General features: G+C 40.0%; 2 protein-coding genes across 3 annotated transcripts in view; one reads left to right on the top strand and one right to left on the bottom strand.

The window, feature by feature from the left end:
* Positions 1-22,114, top strand: part of LOC311528422 (sodium channel protein type 2 subunit alpha-like) — a 202,780-nt gene extending 180,666 nt beyond the window's left edge. The window contains 6 exon segments of the mRNA XM_084643439.1: positions 2,147-2,428; positions 7,308-7,361; positions 7,885-8,026; positions 18,580-18,701; positions 19,099-19,369; positions 19,844-22,114. Of these exon segments, the coding sequence (XP_084499565.1) occupies positions 2,147-2,428; positions 7,308-7,361; positions 7,885-8,026; positions 18,580-18,701; positions 19,099-19,369; positions 19,844-21,027 (2,055 nt within the window). The 3' untranslated portion in view covers positions 21,028-22,114.
* LOC311528426 (uncharacterized protein) overlaps positions 1-22,936 on the bottom strand; it is a 104,619-nt gene that overhangs the window by 24,908 nt on the left and 56,775 nt on the right. The window lies entirely within an intron of this gene.

Raw genomic sequence — 22,936 nt, 5'->3', positions numbered from 1 at the left:
CAGCAGTCCTATATCTGCTGCATTGTCACGCCGAGAACTCGAACAGTTCAACAAATGAATGAAGTGAAATTCATTATGAAAAACCTGACTTCAACAATGACTGCAACATTTCCAGGAAATTATTTGATATTGATAAAACTTGTGGAGACTTATTTTCTGTCTCTATCCATTCTTGTCACCAGAGATTTCTTAAGGATCTACCATTTTCATTACAGAACCTTTTTCTTCAGTCTCTCAGTACTTAGGGCATGTACAAAGATACGGGCACTGGTGGTCTCTGGTCCATATTCTGATAGAAGCAATCTCATTTCAAGAGTTTATGGACACATCCTCTCTACAGGAAGATGACTATGCGGTTAGCTTGTATAGCAAATCCAACACCTGGGGATGGATAATGACATGCTGTAGGGGAGGCTTTTTCCAACATAGGAGAGGTTCCTGAAATCCATATATATATAACCCAAATCAAAGAGAAGTGGAAGCCATCAATACAGTTCTGTCTTTAGTTGCTGAGAATCTATGGTCTCAGGAATACAGACTACCCTCTGGAGAGTTAAGACATAAACCCCGTAAATCACAGATATTGGCCAGATTGGATTACCTTCAGGAAGACATGGAGGTAGGTCTGAAACCAGCTTCACTTTATGAACATTAGTACTGTTTATGTTGGTTCAGAATCAGCAATTGCTCAAATCTAGGATCAGACTCATTTTCGTCAATAAGAGACCTTAGCTTAATCTTTTTCAAGCACTTTTTCTTCTTCTATATGCTATCTATTTATGTAAAATTATTTCTTTGTAGCTGTCACTTTTGTAGAAGAGCAGCAGCATCTCAAAGTTCTATCTATTTAGAATACTTATAATTGATGATGACACAATGGTTGTGCAGATTGCTTTGTATTTCATCACGAAAGAAAATTCCCCTTTTCAGATGTCTGAGATCATTTGACATTTTGCCCCAAACTATTTCAAAAGGATTAGCTAAGGTACAAGTTGGAAGCATAAAACAGAGATCTGACATACCTGAAATGAAGCTGGGTCCGGCACAATCACCATGCATCTTTCTAAGTTTTCTCCAGAAATGCAGATAACTTTAAGTATCCGTATTCTCGCTTGCAAGATGGATTAAGGTGTTGTATGAGAGGAATTTAAGTGCTCTCCAACCAACTACTGCCAGTAGGAATCACAGTGCACCACCAGATCCACACCCATGTTCTGGGCAGAAAGATCCCTGGAGGCTGAGACTTGGTGAAAAAATTCCAGTTTCATTAAACATTCTAAATTGGCTTTTCAGTTCTCTGTGGACTCTTCCGCAAAGAAGTGATAACCCCCAAGGTTAGAACTAATGGAGAAATTTTTGTAGAAATTAAATGATCAGGTATGAAGAGCCAAAGCTGTTCTCTCATGGGGATGCCACACTTAAGTTCCTTATTCAACCAGCAGGACACACTCTCCTTTCTGCCACCCTAATTACCTATATTATGATGGCAAAAAGATTGATCATAATATAAGCTGAAACTATACATGCTTTTAGATACACTCAAATGAAAATATGATTTTATTTCAAATACCTAACAAGATTATTATAAGTGGTGCTTCAAAGGTACTCTAATGATCCAAATGAACATATAATACAAAGTGGTCTATATCTGTGACAGGATTGTCTTCAGTAAGTAAAATTGTAATGTATTATTAAGTATTCTGTAAAGGTATTATGTGTTTTACAATTCTTGAAGTCCTAATTTTGTCAAATAACCTCTGTACTGTTTGCAAAGATCTATAGATCAATCAGTCCTTATCATAAGTCATTGTTTATATTCATCAGTCATGATTTATCACATTTATTAATTTGAATGTTATATTTCTTTAACATGTATTTTTTTCCGCTAGAGTACACACATTTTATGATTCTGTCTTGCTACTTTTTAAAAAAAATAATTAACTTATTTTTCATCTTGACATTTTAGTCTTCACCTTTTTCATGTCGATTCATTGTGTGGTTTGTTATAAGTATTTGAAAAATAAGATAATTTGTAACTACATTTTGTAATAAATATTTTTGCTGTTAGCCTTTTTAGAAGAATGCCTAATTACTTTGCTGCTATAAGTTTTTTTACAAGCTTTTCTCCCCTGTATTTCTTTATTAGGTGGTTGTGAATGCCCTTTTAGGAGCAATACCATCTATTATGAACGTACTTCTGGTTTGTCTTATATTCTGGCTAATTTTCAGCATAATGGGAGTAAATTTGTTTGCTGGCAAGTTCTTCTCCTGTGTTAACACCACAACTGGTAACTCTTTTTCAAGAGAATTGATTGAGAATAAAAGTGATTGTGAGGCTCTTATGAAAAGCAATGGAGATGTCCTGTGGAAAAATGTGAAAGTAAACTTTGATAATGTTGGAGCTGGCTATCTTTCTCTGCTTCAAGTAGTAAGTGACAATTCTGTATATATTTTTATAGTGTAATTCCCTGTCTATAGTTTATAGAAGCAAAGTTGGATTCCTTAATTTTCATTATCTTGCCATAAAGTCATAGATAATCTATTACCGAAAATTGTTAGTGCATTAAAAATATGAAAATTTGGGAGTCTTGGAGAAGGAAACTCTTTTTATGATGTCCAAAAGCAAGTTTCCATGGAGATTACAAAAATGTAGTTCCAAAGCGGACATTCTGGACCTTTATCAGGGATTAATAGGGGACTTGATTAATTACCTTTTGATGCTGTTCTATGCAAGCAGATTAATATTGGTATTTGGTATCAATTTGGCATGCTCATGTGTAAACTTTGGAAGAGGAGCGGTGTTTACTATCAGCCAGAATATATAGATTGAAAAAGAGAGGACTGTTGAGAACAAAAAAAAAAAAAGAGGTTAAAGCTCATCCCAGATCTCTGCAGATTTCACTAAAATATTCCAATGACACAGAGTCAAGATAAATTAAAAATTTACCTGAGGTATTTGTTTTGTTTTTTTGTTTTGTTTTGTCTACACCTTGCACATTAGATAGGGTAAATTTTTTTTTTAAAAAAGTGATTTTTACCATGGTAGCACAGTAGGCAAACTGCAAGACCTTGCCCAATTTTCAGAGCAAAAATTATGTAGGGGATAAATTTAGTGATTTAAAAATAGAGACCAAGTAAGAGGGTTTTAAACTACCTTCCTCTTTCTCCATGTTGTATGCCTTTCTAATCAGGTTCACTTGGCAAGCTGCTTCTGGGAAAACATTTGTGCGCATAAACACATGCTAATTATTCTCAAACTCTAGAGCTGGTAGTCCTCTGGTGACAGGCTACCATTGCGATTGCTCTTGGGAGAACCAGCACTTAATGTTAAGGAGGGTTAGGCAATTGCATGAATTATCTATTCTGGATTACTCGGGTGTGTCTGCCTTTGTTATATGCACTGTGGTTCAACTGTGTATTTGAATATGAATTCCACATGTATTCAACATGTCAACAGATATGTTGTTTCTAGTAAAGTTGAAAAAATTGCATATTTTTGTATCATTTGTTTTTACCCAATATTGTTTTATTTTACAGTAGAGATTACAGTATTGGGGGACACAGTTTCACTGATTTCATGTTTCTGTTTATTTTTTTCTTAAAGTACCAGTTTTTAACATATCTAATAAGTAATTATTAACAGAAGAGATGGGCAAATGGCAGACAATAATTTCTCATGAATACTCATTTGAATTAACTCAACTTGCATCAACCCTGGTCACACCTTGATTGTCTTTGACCATTTGAGTAATGTTTTCTCACATTTATGTTAACTGAAAATGACTTCACTTCACAGAATCACTTCAACTAAATAAAGGCTAAATGCAATAAGAAGGTGCCAGTGAAGAACCCAGGAGGGAGGGAGGAGCTCATCAACAGCTCTCCTCTGACAGTCTAGTTTCTCCACTATATTGGTGGCAATGTGGCATTTCTCAAATCCACCCAGGCTTGGTGCCGTATATTGACACATGCCACAGTTGCTTCTAAGACAGAGGCAGTTTGTGCTAATAGATATATGATTAGTGGTTTATTAACTGAGCCAAAAGCCTAGCTTGGGTGGACCTCTCTTGCCACTGTAGCACCAAAGGGCATGCTATACTGAAGCATTCACTGCTTCATAGAACTCTGCCACATCCTTTTTCATTTGAAAATTGAATCCCATTTGCTTTTGGAAGACTTCTTTTTTTAAGGAAAGTAAAGGGAAATCCCAACATCTTTGCACAGTATTGGATTGCAATATATGGTGCCCCTGTAAATTATCTCAATACTTGTTTTTTGTGTCCAGTGTGCAAGATAATACACATTGGAAAGAATTATTTGAATTGCTTACACACATTGCTAGATATAAAATAACTATGACAACCCAGGAAGAAAACCTGGGCATCATTGTGGAAAGCTGAATGGTTGGTCTTAAAAATGAAATGTTAAGATGCATAAAGGGAGAGAAAATCATGTCTCGCTCAGCAGTACAGCCTTAGTTGGAATGCTCAGTTCCACTGTTCAATCCTGGTGACCCCATCTGACCAAAGATAGTGCAAAGAAGCAGCATGGGAGGGGGAGGAAATGACTAGAAGCATGGAAATACTTTCATGTGAGAAGGGAGAAAATTGGGATTGTTTAGTTTAGAGAGGAGGGGACAGAATAATTAATGATATAGAGAAGTTATTTGAGGCTTCTATTTATCTTAGAGTACAAAACCAAGGTGACATTCTGTGCAATATAGCTCATTTAGTCATTTTCATAAATAATCAGTGGAACTCATTACTGCAAGATAATATTGAGGCCAAGAGCTTGGTAGGATTAAAAGGATTTAATATATACGAATAAATGGATTACAGAATATAACCAATATAAACCTGGTTGTTCAGAGCACAAGACAACCACTAGCTGATGGGATTAGAAAGAAATTTGACCTAGGTTATTCCATAATTGTTCATCAGTTTCTCATACCTTCCCTTGAAGCATGTAGCGCAAGCTGATGTCAGAGATAGAACAATGGTCCATCTAGTCCAGTGTTCTGAGGTAATTCCTCATGTGAAGACACTGTCCCTGCTGAGGTTGAGCTGTTCTTTCTGGCACTCTGGCTACTCTGCTGCTTCTTAAGTGGAAGCACTTGTCCTTACCTACTACATGGTTATTAGGAAGGCTTCCCTCCATCTGAACTATGTTGCTGTGCACTGTGGCTTTTCTGATTAGCATATATATATTGCAGCAATTGTGCTTTGTGTTATTTGCATGACACAAAAATGTTGCATTAGTTGGACAGCTGATGTCAGTAGAAAAATAGTTCCACAACCATGGTTTCTTCCTTTGTTGTTTATCAGATGCTGCACTTATATTTCTGGTTGCCTATATGGAGTAGCAGAGACAGCATACCCTGGGAGTCTCCATAATCTCTTCTGGTCCCTGTGGCCTACCTATTCCATCCTAGTGCATTTCTCACTGAGCCCCATATTCCATCTCTTGAATATTTTCTTTTTGGACACTATGGAAGTAAAATGTTAACATCATACTATGGCAATCTCTCTTTCCTGCCCATTAGTACATTTTATCCTATGACACACCACAGGATGACCCTTATGTTCCCTTTCCTCCAATCCTGGAGGATCATTTTTATTTCAGAAGAACCACCATGAAATGTATTACCTCTATATAAATCCAACTCTCCTTTTTCAGATATACTGTCAACCTGTGCACCATTCTGTGACTGGACCACAACTTACATCAGATCATCTGTAAAACTCCCTGACTGACTGTTTTTGCTAGTTTTTTTGCTCTCCCAAAAAACATTTCTCTATGGTGACATCATACTGTGTGCCCATGTTAGGATGATTCCCTTGCATTAACATGGTGTCTAAACCATGGGTTTAGGGATTTTTCCCCTTTACTGTTTGTATAAATATTTGCCTTATTTACCGTGAATGCTGATGACCAGAAAAGGGAAGTTAGTTATTGGATGCTGCTGCAACATTAACACACCAAAAGGACCAACCTGTCATTCCCAACACTGCTGTCCTGAACCCTGGCAGAGTGGCTATTAAAGGAATCTCACAATGCCCATCATGAGGCACATACACATTCAAAACTTTTGTGTGCCAGACAGAAAATTACAGACATCAGTAAATGCAGTTCAGTTATTTTATCCAGGATAAGAGGACAATGTCTGCACAACTACAGAGTGATAAATTTGTTTCCAGAGCCAAGGCAGGAGAAGCCATTACAGGAATCTGACTACAGCCTTTCCAATTAAGAATTTCTTTGTATGAATGTGATAAGAGAAAATTAAATTAAAATTTCTCTGTCCTCTGCCAATAAATGTTAGATTTTTTTCGCCTAGGAACAATGGATAGAGCAAAGCCTAAATGCCCCCAAAATGAAAAGCTTTAAATACATAACATTTCCCAAGCCTGCTTATTTTCTGCTTTTTTCTTTGTAAGCTGTTCCAATCCTCTCCCTGAGAAATTCAAAGCCACAGTGGTCTGTGAAAGCCTTTCTCATGCTTGTAACAGTCAGAAAATGGAAACAGAAACATTACCATGTGAGTTAGCTGTATGACTGATTAGCTCAGATGTTGACCAGAATTCAGCCCATCTATGGACTTTTGAAGAGTTACCATAATGATTTAAATAATGAAGACATCCAGGAAAATCAAAATTTATTCAGGGGTATTCTGTGATTAAATAAAAAAAAGCAACTGAATTAATTGGTAAATTATTTGTTGTGAATTATTTTACTCATCTCTTTCCAAAATACTAACTTTAAAGTAGAGCTGTGCAAGTAAGTGATTTGTTGGTTCACTGGCAAGTCTGAATTTCTTTTAAAAAAAGTAAAGTGGGGTCAAACCAAAAATTTGAAGAAAAATTCACTTTGTGTTGAACAAAACATTTCATTTTGATTTTGAGATTTTAAAAACATTTTTGTGTGAAATAAAATTAAAGGAGATTTAAAAATGAAAAGTTGTTTCAGATGGAAAAATTGAAACATTTCATTTAGAAAATGTCAATGTAACATTTTGATTTTTTTAAAAAAATTTTCTTTAACTGAAACAATTTGGCAAAACTGACATGAATTTGTGAAATGTTTCAGTATTGCCATATCTGCATTTTTGTTTTATTTTTTTGCCCCCAAAAAATTTGTAGCAAAAAAAATTCTCACTGCTATACTTTAAGTACTCTTTTATTCTATGAATATGAAAATACATGGTGTGGGAAATGGTCTTTCTTTCATAAGAATATGATTATAAAATGTTTTACATTTTCTTTGATCTGAAGCTTGACACAGAATTTTAACACATTGCCTTTTCATAGGCTACATTTAAAGGATGGACGGATATAATGTATGCAGCTGTTGATTCCATAAATGTAAGTATAGTACATATTCTAAGTTTATTTGTTTAGAGTGGGTAGACTCTAAGGTGCACATAACACTTCTTTAATATCTAATTTGAATGGCAGTGAAAATGAAAGCTTAAAATATGTTAAATGTTCTATACAAATTAAATTTATAAAGTAATTAAGTGTGCATTTCAGATGGAGCAACTTGCTTTCTTACAGTAGTTATTTACATTACGTTTTACTAACTAAATAAAAATAGATTAACAAAGGCTAACAAAGAATAGCCAAATTTCATGGCTTTCTTGCTTTTTTCTTAATGAAATAAAACACTGTGCATCCAGTTTTCAAAAATGACTTGTAAGTGTGCACAGACAACCTCCATTTTAATGTACCAACTCTCACGTATGCATTTACCTGCTTTGTGTACCTGGTGTCCACTGAAACACACAAATAATTGCAGAATTTTAGGAGGCATTAGAAACATCCTCTTCAGACAATTGGTCTCTTATTATTTAGTGCTGACGTTTTGCTATTTCTCCTTATTTTGTAGACAGAGCAGCAGCCCAAGTATGAAGAAAGCCTGTATATGTATCTTTACTTTGTCATCTTTATCATCTTTGGGTCATTCTTCACTTTGAACCTTTTCATTGGTGTCATCATAGATAACTTCAACCAACAAAAAAAGAAGATAAGTAGTCTAGCATTTCATCACTTCATCAGAAAGAGCTGAATATAAAATAAATGATTTAAACATCGAGTGGTCAGCTTCTATAACGGACGAAAATCATCATCTGAACTCTCTCATAACAGTTATAGGGAACATGGGCCATATTTGAATCTGAGCGTGGATAACTTTATTTGATCAATTATTAAATGGAGTTTAATACTGATAAGAAATGTTAAAGCAGATTTTGACACAAGGTGACAGGGCACTAGAGCAGACCATGTACTTACCTTGGTGACCCCACCACCACCACCCAAAATTGTTCTTACTAATTGTCATAAGGAGTGAGTGGAAATGTATGAAAGGATAATTGCTGATGAACAGTTAATCATATTTAGCAAAGTGAGAATGGGCCTTATATTATTAGACAATCGTCTGTTACCAGCTCCTTCTCACATGGGTCTCTCATGGTAAGTTCTATACTGCAGTTAGAAACCCACAGCTAGCCCATGCCAGCTACTTGGGCTCAGGAGCTCGGGCTGTGGGGCTGTTTAATTGCAGTGTAGACTTCCGGACTCAGGCTGCAGCCCAAGCTCTGGGACCCTCCCACCTTACAGGGTCTTAGAGCATGTGGGCCAGCCCAAGCCTGAAGTCTACCCTGCAATTAAACAGCCCTTCAGCCTGAGTTCTGTGAGCCCAAGTCAGCTGGCACAGGCCAGCCACAAGTTTTTAATTGCCGTGTAGACGTACCCTCAATGTCCTCTAAATAAAGGGACATCTGCTTGTTGTCACTAATGGATTTTGCAAGAAAACATTCTCTTCAGACTGGAATCTTCTGCTGCAACCTCAGAATGAAAAACCAAATGATTGGTCCACGTTGAACCATGGTCAATATGTTGGAACGCCTAATTAGCCTTTGAAGAGTTCTCCAAAGATTGGTCTTGGGACCAATTTATTCAATATTTTTATTCCTGATCTTGGCACCAAAAGCAGGAGTGTGCTAATGAAATTTGCTGTTGGTACAAAGCTGGTCGGCATCGTCAATACAGAGGAGAATCGGAACATTAGACAGGAAGATCTGGGTGACTTTGAATACTGGAGTGACAAAATGTGATTAAATTGAATAATACAAAGTGAAAGGTCATGTGGTTGGGGTCTAATAATAAAAAAAATTCTGCTGCTAGCTAGGGGCTCTTCAGTTTGTAGTGACAGAGGAGGAGAGAGACCTTAGTGTGTGGATCAATCACAGGGTGTCTATGAGCCACCAATGTGATGCTGCTGTGAAAAAGGCAAATGTGATCTTAGGATGCATTAGGTAAATCATTGTCAATAGAAAGAAATATCAATGCCATTGTACAAGGTACTGGTAAGACCTCATTTGCAATACTGTGTACAATTCTGGTCACCCATTTTCAAGAAGAATTAATTTAAACTAGAATAGGTGAGAGAAGAGTTAGTAGGATGATCGGGGATTGGTAGGCATATCTTGTGAGATTGAAAGGACTTGGCTTGTTTAGCCTAGCAAAAAGAAGGCAGAGAGGGGATAAGATTTCTCTCTGTAAATACATCTGAGAGGTAAATACGGAGGATGGTAAAGAGCTATTTAAGCTACAAGACAAAATTGGCACAAAAACACATTGATCTAAACTGACCATGTACAAAGTCGGGCTGGAATTAGGAGAAGGTTTATAACCATCAGAGAGCTGAGGTTCTGGAACAGCATCCCAGTACCTTGTGGGGGCAACTTAATTCATTGTAAGAGAGAGCTGTACAAATATGTGAGTGCAATTGTATGATGGGGAGATTTGTGTTGATAGGGGGCAGGGCTGAGCAGCCCTGGGGCTCACTTCCTGTTTGTCTTATGTTCATAAAGCTCATGCTTCGGGGTTTCAGCCAACCACCAACAGGGATCAGGAAGGGATTTCCCCTCTTCCCCAATGTACTCTGGAAGGGATTTTCATCTCCTTCCTCTGAAGCATCAGGGATGGCCGTGGCTGGGGATGGGAACATTGGGGGGTGGGTCAGGGCTTTGAACATTTTCTCTCTTTGAACATTGGCTGGCTGTTTCTTGCTCACATGCAAAGGGGCTAATGGATCACCACATGTGGGGTCAGGTCAGATTGGCAGTGATGTTGGGGGATTTGCCTTGCTCTGTAGCCTGTGGGTGCAGGTCACTTGCCAGGATTATCTGGACATATCTGATTTAATCATTTCCCTGCCACTGTGGGGGCCTCAGGCACTGGTGCACCTCAGTCCCTCCTAAGTCTCTGTGTGTGTAGTCTCCTTTGGGTTGTAATATTTCGGTCTCATTTCAGTTGTTGGGTTAGTGTGCAGGTGCTGGAGGCATTGGCAGCTTGTGCCAAAGTGTCAAGTTGCGAAGAAATCATTCTAAGGGTACGTCTACAGCATGAAATTATTTCAAAATTATTCTATTTGAATTTTCAGAAGCTATTTTATACATGGTCTTCTGTGTCCCCACTAAAGCACGTGAATTCGGCGAAGTGCATCCACAGTACCAAGGCTAGCATCGAATGTCAGAGTGGTGCACTGTGGGTAGCTATCCCACAGTTCCCACCGCCCATTGGAATTCTGGGTTCAGCTCCCAGTGCATGACGAAGCAAAAACATTCTCGTGGGTGTTTCTGGGTGTGTCTCGTCAGTCGCTCTTCCCTTCGTGAAAGCTACGGCAGACAATCGTTTCACACCTTTTTGGCATGCAGATGCCATACTGCTTTCAGCAGACGGTGCACCGCTGCTCTCCTGCTACTATGAATCCACCTTTCCTTTCCTCTCATCTTCCTATGTAATCTCTACTATCTACTCTTTCTCTTCCTCATCGAACACTTCCACTGCCAAATCTGCTCGGCCATCATGAACCAAGCAGCACAGCTTCTGCCGCCAACTCTGCTCTCTGGCTACTGCCGCGCTTCCGAGCTTCTCCATGTTCTCTGTCCTGAGCTCCCATCTCCATGAAATCTACAGAAGACAACCATTTACTGCCTTTTTATGGCTACCGTGAACTGAGCAGCACAGCTTCCACCACCAACTCTGGTCTCCCGCTATTACCGTGCTTCCAAGCTTCTCCATGTTGTCTGTCCTGGGCTCCCACCTCCGTGAAAGCTACAGAAGACAAACATTTACCGCCTTTTTTCGGCTACCGTGAACCGAACAGCACCTCTTCCACGGCCACTCTGCTCTCCTACGTTTCGTGCCCTTTTTCCAGGATTACTCGTGCAGGCACCATAGCCATGGAGCCCGATCAGATCTCTGCTGCAGTTTTGACCATTGTAAATACCTCGCACATTATCCAGCAGTATGTGCAGTACCTGCAAAACCAGGCAAGGAAGCGACAACAGCTCAATTACTATAGTGATGAGGACATGGACACAGACGTTCCTAGAAGTACGGCATGTGGTGATTGGGAGATCATGGTGGTGTTGGGCCAGGTTCATGCCATGGAACACCAATTCTGGGCCCAGCAAACAAGCATAGACTGGTGGGACCGCACAGTATTACAGGTATGGGGTGATTCCCAGTGGCTGAGAGACTTTCGTATGTGTAGGGCCACTTTCATGGAACTTTGTGACTTGCTTTCCCCTGCCCTGAAGTGCAAAGACACCAAAATGAGAGCAGCCCTCACAGTTGAGAAGCGAGTGGCCATAGCCCTGTGGAAGCTTGCAACGCCCGACAGCTACCGGTCAGTCAGGAATCAGTTTGGAGTGGGCAAATCTACTGTGGGGGCTGCTGTGCTGCAAGTAGCCAACGCAATCATTGAACAGCTGCTATCAAGGGTAGTGACTTTGGGAAATGTGCAGACCGCTGTGGATGGCTTTAATGCGCTGGGGTTCCCTAACTGCGGCAGGGCGATAGACGGAACGCATATCCCTATCTTGGCCCTGGAACACCGGGGTGGCCAGTTCATAAACCGCAAGGGGTACTTTTCAATGGTGCTGCAAGCACTGGTGGATCACAAGGGACGTTTCACCAACATCAATGTGGGATTGCTGGGAAAGGTGCATGATGCTCGCATCTTCAGGAACTCTGGTCTGTTTGAACAGCTGCAGAAAGGAACTTACTTCCCAGACCAGAAAATTACTGTTGGGGATGTTGAAATGCCAATGGGTATCCTTGGGGACCCAGCCTACCCCTTAATGCCAGCCTCATGAAGCCATACACAGGCACCCTGGACAGTAGTAAGGAGCAGTTCAACTATAGGTTGAGCAAGTGCAGAATGGTGGTAGAATGTGCGTTTGGATGTTTGAAAGCACGCTGGCACAGTTTACTGACTCGGTTAGATCTCAGCACAACCAATATTCCAATTATAATTGCTGCTTGTTCTGTGCTCCACAATATCTGTGAGAGTAAAGGGGAGACATTTATGGCGTGGTGGGAGGTTGAGGCAACTCGCCTGGTGACCAGTTTCACACAGCCAGACAACAGGGCAATTAGAAGAGTGCAGCAGGGTGCGCTGCACATCAGAGAAGCTTTAAAAGCCAGTTTCATGACTGGCCAGGGTATGGTGTGACAGTTGTGTTTGTTTCTCTGCGAGTTACCCGCCCCCTATATATAAGAAAGGAAATAAAGCCACAATTATTTAAAAACCGTTCTTTATTATGTGTTGCACAAAACATTGAGAGAAATCAGAAGCTAGACCTGGGGTGGAGGGGGGTATTGGGTTGGGGGGTGGAGGAGGAGGGAAGGACAAGTCCAGAAACCAAATCAAAATTTTGGATATGCCAGCTTTCTGCTGCATGTGCAATCCTCTGGGGTTGACTGCGTGGGTCCCCGTAGCCTCCCGGCCCCGTGTTCTCAGGCGTCTGAGTGAGGAGGCTATGGGACTTGGGGAGGAGGGAGGGCGGTTATACAGAGGCTGCAGCAGCATTCTGTAGTCTTGCTGCCTTTCCCACATTAGATCCACCGTACAGTTGAGCATGTCAGTTTGCTCCCCCATGAGCTTGACCATAGCATCCTGCCTGCTCTCAGCGCACACGTCCCTCCTCTCTTCATATTCATGTAACGCTTTACGCGACTCCGCAATTGTTTGCCTCCACACATTCAACTGTGCCCTATCAGTGTGGGAAGACTGCATGAGCTCGGCAAACATGTCGTCCCAAGTTCGGTTTTTCCACCTTCTAATCTGGACCAGCCTCTGGGACAGAGTCGATAGGGCCTGCATTGAAACATTTGCACCTGGTGCGGGAGGAGAAAAAAGGAGGGTAATATTTTAAAAGATACATTTTAAAGAACAAAGGGGGCACTCTTTCTCAGTGAAACAGGCAATTCGTAGTACACAGCACATGTTCTTTCTGTACAAGGTCTCATTTTGCCCCTTATGCTGAAGTGCCTGCCACTTCGGTGTGAGTAAGCCACCACGTGCGGCCAGGCAACAGAATTCAGCTTGCAGGCAGCCATGGTAAGTCTTAGGGGCACACGGGGTTCTGCTTCTTCCACATTCATTTCAATGCTTTCAAACTGCTGGGCCCCCTTTCCCATAGTAAGCAATGCCTGGTGAGTTTCCCATATAAAGCTCTCATATAAAAACATATAAAAGCTGGGCCTGTAGGCTCTCTGGGATGATCGCTTCACACAACACCCTCCCCCACACATACACCGACCGTGTGGCTCTGATGAGGCTCTGAGCAGGGATGAGCCCTTTAAACTAAACGCGAACAGCCCAGCGCAGCTGAGTTTCTCCCCTCCCCCCCCCCACTGCATGGCTCCGATCAAGCTCTCACTCACCAGAAGTGCCTTCTCCAGGGTCATCCGGGAGTGGGGGGAGGAAGTAGGGGGAGGCTATTGGCTCCAACGTTAAGAATAGTTCCTGGCTAGGGGGAAAAACAGATTCCCCACTTGCCGCCGTGCACTGTCGTCGTCGTCCTCTTCGTCCTCCAAAAACTCATCCTCCTCACTCCGTGCTACTCCCCCCTTGCAGGTGTCCACAGACAGTGGTGGGGTAGTGGTGGCGTCACCCCCCATAATTGCATGCAGCTCACGGTAGAAGCAGCATGTATGGGGCTGTGACCCAGAGAACCTGTTCACCTCCCTGGCTTTTCGGTACACTTGCCTGAGCTCCCTGATTTTTGTACAACACAGCTCTGTGTCCCTGGAGTAGCCTCTTTCTGTCATGGCCCTGGAGACTTTAGCATACGTATTTGCGTTTCTTTTTTTGGAACGTAGTTCTGCCATAACAGATTCGTCTCCCCAACATGCAATGAGATCCAGTACCTCCCGTTCGGACCATGCTGGAGCTCGTCTGCGAATCCGGGACTGCGTGGTCGCCTGTGATGGTGGTGACCGAACAGGAAATTCAAAAGTTCCCGGGGCTTTTGCTGCCTACCTGGCTTGTGCATTGGAGTTCAGAGTGTTGTCCAGAGCGGTCACAAGGGAGCATTCTGGGATAGCTTCCGGAGGCCAATATCATTGAATTGCGTCCACAGTACCTGTAACCCAGAACTGCGATCTCGATTTTAGCACTACTCCACTTGCTGACGTGGAGTACAGAAATCTGATTCAAGAGACCTTTAAATCGAAAAAACTGATTTGGTCGTGTGGATGGAATCAGTTTTATTTCGAAGTAAATCAGCTAATTCCGAAACAACCGCATATTGTAGACCAGACCTAAGAGTTCTACTTTTCTAAAGCCAAGAGAAGAGTTAGCTTCTGCTTTTGCAGATTCTTGGCCCAACCGATTAAATTAAGGGAACAGTTTTCCCTCTTAACATTCCTTTGAAGTATTAAACTAATTCTTCCTTGTGTTAACCTTACAAGCTGATTTAATTACTGAGGGCATGTCTATAATAGAAATGCTGCAATGTACTATATACACTATAGCAACAAAAGTGGTTTCTTCCATCGTGGTAGTAAATCCAGCTCTCCGAGAGGCGATAGCTTGGTCAACAGAAGAATTCTTCCATCAGCCTAACATTGTCTACACTGAGGATTTAAGTACGCTTAATTACATTGCACACAGCATGACATTTTTCACAGCCCTAAGCGATGCAGTTTTATCTCCCTAACTCTGTGGTGTAGACCCACTCTTATTGTAGTAATTGGCGAGCGAGATAAATGAATCCATTTATCCTTAGGTTGAAATTCAGTTGTAGCCTTTATTTTTTTTATTGCATTGTGTTATTGTTAATTAGTTTAGATAAACTAGAAGTGAATCAGTGACTTTTGTTTAGCTTTGCATTTGTTTGCTTATTCTTTTAATAAAATCCATAAAAATATATTAGACTATTTTCTCTTTCAAAACTTTAGTGTGGATAAACAACTGAACCAGAGGTAAAGGTAAATCCATTGAGTAGTCCTGAACCCACATTTCAATCATTTGATTAAAACCCTCTTACCATTATACAACAAAGAGGTAAAAAAGAGCAGAGAAAAAAACAGCTAAAACACTTCCCTTTTATTTTGTATCAAATAAAGAGATAATTGTCTTTTATTTTTGAAGAATTTCAATCTACACTGGTATCTGAATATTATCAGTAGCACTTCTTCCAACTACAAACTGTAGCTCAGAAAGTTGCATATGGTTTCCTTTTTTGCTTTAGTATGGAGTTGCCATAACACAGCTGTGGGGAAATGCAGGGAGCCCTTGTAAGAAAAGGAATGAGAGATAGGAAGAGGCCACACAGCACTAGAAAGAGTAAACATGAGAAAGCAAACCTTATAAGGCAACAGTGAAGCCTTTGTCAGCTGCAAAATTACCAACCCAGAGATACTAAATCCTAAAATTGTTGCTCAGTGCTACAAGAGACGAGAGGTTCCTGGTGGAATGCCCCACTGGTAATGGTTTTGTAGGAAGAAGCAAGCCATGGAAATTTGATAAAGAGAGTTTTTAAAATAAAGTCAGAGGATTATGGAAAATCCAAGTGGACTTCTATAGCCTAGGAGTGAATTTGGCACATAGCTGGGATTGAAAAGGTCCAGCACTATTCCCTCCTCAGGCCCTACGCTACCAGCACTCCCAGCTATCTTCGAGACACCACTGACTTCCTGAGGAAACTTCAATCCATCGGTGATCTTCCTGATAACACCATCCTGGCCACTATGGATGTAGAAGCCCTCTACACCAACATTCCACACAAAGATGGACTACAAGCCGTCAGGAACACTATTCCCGATAATGTCATGGCTAACCTGGTGGCTGAACTTTGTGACTTTGTGCTTACCCATAACTATTTCACATTTGGGGACAATGTATACCTTCAGATCAGCGGCACTGCTGTGGGTACCCACATGGCCCCACAGTATGCCAACATTTTTATGGCTGATTTAGAACAACGCTTCCTCAGCTCTCGTCCCCTAAAGCCCCTACTCTACTTGCGCTATACTGATGACATCTTCATCATCTGGACCCATGGAAAAGAAGCCCTTGAGGAATTCCACCATGATTTCAACAATTTCCATCCCACCACCAACCTCTGGTCCAGTCCACACAAGAGATCCACTTCCTGGACACTACAGTGCTAATAAACAATGGTCACATAAACACCACCCTATACCAGAAACCTACTGACCGCTATTCCTACCTGCATGCCTCCAGCTTTCACCCTGACCACACCACACGATCCATTGTCTACAGCCAAGCTCTACGATACAACTGCATTTGCTCCAACCCCTCAGACAGAGACAAACACCTACAAGATCTCTATCAAGCATTCTTACAACTACAATACCCACCTGCCGAAGTGAAGAAACAGACTGACAGAGACAGAAGAGTACCCAGAAGTCACCTACTACAGGACAGGCCTAACAAAGAAAATAACAGAACACCACTAGCCGTCACCTTCAGCCCCCAACTAAAACCCCTCCAACGCATTATTAAGGATCTACAACCTATCCTAAAGGATGACCCAACACTCTCACAAATCTTGGGAGACAGGCCAGTCCTTGCCTACAGACAGCCCCGCAACCTGAAGCAAATACTCACCAACAACCACATACCACACAACAGAACCACTAACCCAGGAACTTATCCTTGCAACAAAGCCCGTTGCCAATTGTGCCCACATATCTATTCAGGGGACACCATCACAGGGCCTAATAACATCAGCCACACTATCAGAGGCTCGTTCACCTGCACATCCACCAATGTGATATATGCCATCATGTGCCAGCAATGCCCCTCTGCCATGTACATTGGTCAAACTGGACAGTCTCTACGTAAAAGAATAAATGGACACAAATCAGATGTCAAGAATTCTAACATTCATAAACCAGTCGGAGAACACTTCAATCTCTCTGGTCACGCAATCAGAGACATGAAGGTCGCTATCTTAAAACAAAAAAACTTCAAATCCAGACTCCAGCGAGAAACTGATGAATTGGAATTCATTTGCAAATTGGATACTATTAATTTAGGCTTAAATAGAGACTGGGAGTGGCTAAGTCATTATGCAAGGTAGCCTATTTCCTCTTGTTTTTTCCTACCCTCCCCCCCCAGATGTTCTGGTTTAACTTGGATTTAAACTTGGAGAGTGGTCAGTTTGGATGAGCTATTACCAGCAGGAGAGTGAGTTTGTGTGTGTATGGGGGTGGGGGGGATGTGAGAAAACCTGGATTTGTGCTGGAAATGGCCCACCTTGATTATCATGCACATTGTAGAGAGAATGGTCACTTTGGATGAGCTATTACCAGCAGAATAGTGAGTTTGTGTGTGTGGTTTTTGGGAGGGGGGTGAGGGGGTGAGAGAACCTGGATTTGTGCAGGAAATGGCCCAATTTGATTATCATGCACATTGTGTAAAGAGTTGTCACTTTGGATGGGCTATCACCAGCAGGAGAGTGAATTTGTGGGGGGGGGGGGTGGAGAGTGAGAAAACCTGGATTTGTGCTGGAAATGGCCCAACCTGATGATCACTTTAGATAAGCTATTACCAGCAGGACAGTGGGGTGGGAGGAGGTATTGTTTCATATTCTCTGTGTATATATAAAGTCTGCTGCAGTTTCCACGGTATGCATCCGATGAAGTGAGCTGTAGCTCACGAAAGCTCATGCTCAAATAAATTGGTTAGTCTCTAAGGTGCCACAAGTACTCCTTTTCTTTTTGCTTGTATATAGTAAACTAACATTTATGGAAAATTTGTATTAAATCTACAAATATTCAGAATATGGGTCTTCCTAATCTATTGTAATTGAAGACCTATTAATTATTATTTTTTCTTTTTTTAGCTTCAGAACTCATTTCTTGTTGATGGCAAATTAACTTACAAATATTGAAATCACCAATACAGCTGTATCTCCTGAATATCAGTAATATTTTGTGATGCATTATTTTTCTATATATTTATAGACTTAATTTTTATTGATGCCAAATATCTCTAAATTGTCTGCTCTTTTAATGAGTGCTGCTAGCTAAAAGCTCAGTTTTTCTACCCCTTCTCCCCAACATTAAACAGCCTCATTTTTGTGGATTTTTCTAGCAAGTCTTCATATACTCTTAAAGAATTCAGTTCTATGTAATCTATTTTGATCCCTGAATTTTGTCTTTTGAAAGAATGAATACCTGTATAGTAAATTCTGTGTTTGTATATATTTGAATAACAGTAAAATAATATCTCTAATGACATGGTTGTAACCAGTTATTTCATTTCTTTACCTTGGAGGTCAAGACATCTTCATGACAGAAGAACAGAAGAAATATTACAATGCAATGAAAAAGCTGGGATCCAAGAAACCACAAAAACCTATACCTAGGCCAGCAGTAAGAATGCATGTTGTTTTACATTCATCTGAATTTGGGAGCAAATCACAATTGCAAGCTGTGTCAAAAATTTCTGGATGTTATAGTTGGAAATAGCAATTTATGCATATTTCTGTGTGGTCACAATACAATCTTTGAATTGGTTCAGTTGATAGCTCTCAGTATAAAGTATAAAACCAAGCCATTTCCTGGAGGAAAACTTAGACTGGCAGACTCATTTTCTACACTTTTTCAGATCTTTTGTTTCACTGATTCCCAAAGCCTTCCTTTAAAAAGAAATAAACTGCATTAGGGCTTTTCTTTCTGAACTAGATCTCATCAGTTTCTCTCTCTCTCTCTCTCTCTCTCTCTGTGAGATATTTAATAATATCTGACTTACTCTTTCACTTTTTTTCAGAACAAATTCCAAGGTTTGGTGTTTGATATTGTAACAAAACAAGCATTTGATATCAGCATCATGATTCTTATCTGCCTTAACATGGTCACAATGATGATAGAAACTGATGACCAGAATGATGAGATGAAACATATTTTATACTGGATTAACATAGTCTTTATTGTCCTTTTCACTGGAGAATGTGTCCTCAAACTAATTTCACTCCGTTATTACTACTTCACCATAGGCTGGAACATTTTTGATTTTGTGGTTGTCATTCTCTCCATAGTAGGTAAGAAATAATTATATTTAAAAGGAATCTAATGAATGGAAGGGCAAACATTTGTAAAAAAAATTGTTTTAACAATGGAAGTTTCACAAGATCAGATAGACAGTTACTTAGTTTCCACTTCCCTTGATTCTATAGTAAACAGGAAACATACATGAGAGCATTTATAGTAATCTGTACGTTCCCATTCTCAACCTCAGAAACTGCAAATGGGCTTTCTTAGTACTTCAGTGTTAATTTTAATATCCATTTGTTTTTCATAACCCACCATAAAAAGTGCCAAAACAAATATGGTACCTGTGCAATTCCTTTTAATAGACGCTATTATGCAAAATGTAAGAATGCACATTATGACTCTCTCCCTATTCAGAATCTCTACTAAGGATAGATATGGCCCGTCTTCATTTATGCTCTGTGATATGGAAAATTTAAATTGTTATAAAATAGACAATCCTTTTTTGTTTTGTTTTTTTACAGGTATGTTTCTAGACAAGGTGATTGAAGAGTATTTTGTGTCCCCCACCTTGTTCAGAGTTGTCCGACTCGCCAGAATAGGTCGAATCCTGCGTCTCATTAAGGGAGCTAAAGGGATTCGCACTCTGCTTTTTGCTTTGATGATGTCTCTTCCTGCTTTGTTTAACATTGGTCTCCTGCTTTTCCTGGTCATGTTTATCTATGCTATATTTGGAATGTCCAACTTTGCCTACGTTAAGAGGGAAGCTGGGATTGATGACATGTTCAACTTTGAAACTTTTGGCAACAGCATGATCTGCCTATTTCAAATTACCACGTCTGCTGGTTGGGATGGTTTGCTGTCACCAATTCTTAACAGTGGAGAACCGGACTGTGATCCTAATAAACCTCACCCGGGAAGCTCTGTTAAAGGAGACTGTGGTAACCCTTCAGTCGGGATTTTCTTTTTTGTCAGTTATATTATCATCTCATTTCTAGTTGTAGTAAACATGTATATTGCTGTTATTTTGGAGAACTTCAGTGTTGCTACAGAAGAAAGTGCCGAGCCCTTGAGTGAGGATGACTTTGAGATGTTCTATGAGGTTTGGGAAAAGTATGATCCAGATGCAACCCAGTTTATAGAATACAGTAAACTGTTTGATTTTGCAGCCTCTTTGGATCCTCCTCTTCTTATAGCAAAACCAAACACTCTTCAGCTTATTGCAATGGATCTGCCCATGGTAAGTGGTGACAGAATTCACTGCCTTGACATCTTGTTTGCTTTTACAAAGCGTGTTTTGGGGGAAAGTGATGAGATGGATGCACTTAGAATACAAATGGAAGATCGTTTTATGGCGGCTAATCCTTCTAAAGTCTCCTATGAACCAATTACAACCACATTAAAAAGAAAACAAGAGGAAGTGTCCGCTACTGTTATTCAGCGAGCTTACAGACATTACCTTTTAAGGCAAACGGTGAAAAAAGTTTCATTTATGTATTGCAAAGAAAAGCATGGTCTGCCTATCAAAGAAGATATGACTCTGGATAAGCTAAGTGAAAACTCAGCTGCAGAAAAAACAGATAGGACCCCCTCCACAACCTCTCCACCTTCCTACGATAGTGTAACAAAGCCAAACAAAGACAAATATGAAAAAGACAATTCAGAAAAAGAAGACAAAAATAAGGACACTAGGGAAAGTAAAAAGTAAAAGGAAACGAAGAATTTAATTCATGACAAATTGTTTACAGCTTGAGAAAGTGACATTTATGTCAATAGGGCTCCTGTAGAAGGTCTACACCAAACTGACAACTTTTACATATATATATATATATATAGACACACAAACACACACACACCCTTACACCTTAAGGTCAGTGCCTATATCAAGACAGACCGTGACCCCTCATCATCAAACTGTGACTCTGTAGGGTAACAGCCTTGCCAAGAGATGATTGTTTCCATTACCTGCTGGTACTGATGAAGAGGAGTCACAACATTGCTACTCAGACTGTAGAGAACATTAAAGGGTGCAAATCTATCATTCTTAAAATGCGTGTGTGTTAACAACAAATACTTCAGTGGTGTAATTATATCCATTCTGTGCATTTCTACAGCCACATTTGTCCTACTTTTAAAATTTCTGTTGGTGCAGTCATTTGTTTTAATTCACAGATTTGTTATATGTGGTTCCTTTATGTTGGGGAAAGGAGATAAGTGCACTTTCACAAGTATTCAAGTGTCAGATACTATTTATACGGCATAAGGTGTGCATGGTTCTTAACAAGCCAATTTAAAAGCAGGGTCCCTGCCCCATGACCTTAAGTCTAAATCAGATCTGTGCCATCACAAAAAGATGACAAGACCATTGGGGATATAGACAAGACATCAATAAATACCAGTAGAGGAGTCTGCCCTTGGAAGAGGGTAGTTATTGCCACAGAGAGCTGATTCGTTTATTTCACTTTTTTCTTTTTGGTTATTTATTTGGTTATCTTATTTTGGTTATTTTGGTTTTCTTAAAAAAATAATTATTTACCTACCATTTTAAAGTCTATATGTGGTGAGTTGTTATACTCTGATAATGATTCTCTCTCATGTTCAGATTGAAGTGATTTGCATGAAGGCATGCCGTACTTATAGCTCATGCATGGAAAAACATGACATCACAAAGAGCAGCAGAGGTTCTATCTACTTTCAGGTTTCAGGCTGGCTCTTAATTTCGAAGTATTTTAGCTATCATGAAATAAAACATCCAGAAAAATCATCATAAATATAAAGTCAAAAAGAATACCCAAAAATGGAACAGTCATTTTTCTGGTTTGGTTGGTTGATTTTATTGCCTTTTAATGTAAACTTATTACACTTCAACAGTGCATTCCATATTTTCTTCTAAGGTCTGGAGCTACATTCTGTCTCTACTTCTCTTATTCATGTGAGTAAAAGCCATTTAAGATAAAGGGGGTAACGTGCAGATCAATGGTAACGTTAAGAACCCTTGGGACAAATACTGCCTTGATTTATACCTCATGCCCACAACCCAACCCTATTAGGGTTGTACAGGGGAGACGTGGCAGGGGAGGTGTAAATCAGGGAAGAATTTGGTCCCCATGTGTTTTTGTCAAGTGTTCTGCTATGAAATTATTCTTCCCTAAACAGTGAAATGTCCAAATAGGTGTAGTTATTCTGCTTTATCCTACAGTATTTTTTAAATGTCATCTGTTGTCAGCAAGGTTGACATTGTAATTGTCAATCAAATGGCTTTTCATATTTAAATCGTTGTTTGACACAGTGGTACATATTTGAGCAAGCAAATAATGACCTGACCACAGTATTTATTATATTAAATATCTACCTTAATAAGTCAAGTTTGCAAACTTTCAACAGATAATATGATATATTCTGTACTATTATAAATAATTTGAAGATTGTCACTGATGCATGTTTATCTGTATCTTACGCCTTGTTGCTGTATCTTACGCCTTCCAAAGTTCAGAAATCTAATATGGGAAGCCATGTGTCAGTGGAAAAGTGAAACAAATTGTTCAACCAGACGTCATTCCTCATCTCAGTAAGCAACAGTTTGCTGCTATTTAAGAGATTATTTTTCTTTAATTTTA

The sequence above is a fragment of the Lepidochelys olivacea genome, assembly GCF_965140295.1.
Source record: "Lepidochelys olivacea isolate rLepOli2 genome assembly, chromosome: 11".
In the NCBI taxonomy this organism is placed as follows: Eukaryota; Metazoa; Chordata; order Testudines; family Cheloniidae; genus Lepidochelys; species Lepidochelys olivacea.
Note: the sequence above shows the minus strand (reverse complement) of the source record. Positions and strands in the feature narration are given on the sequence as shown.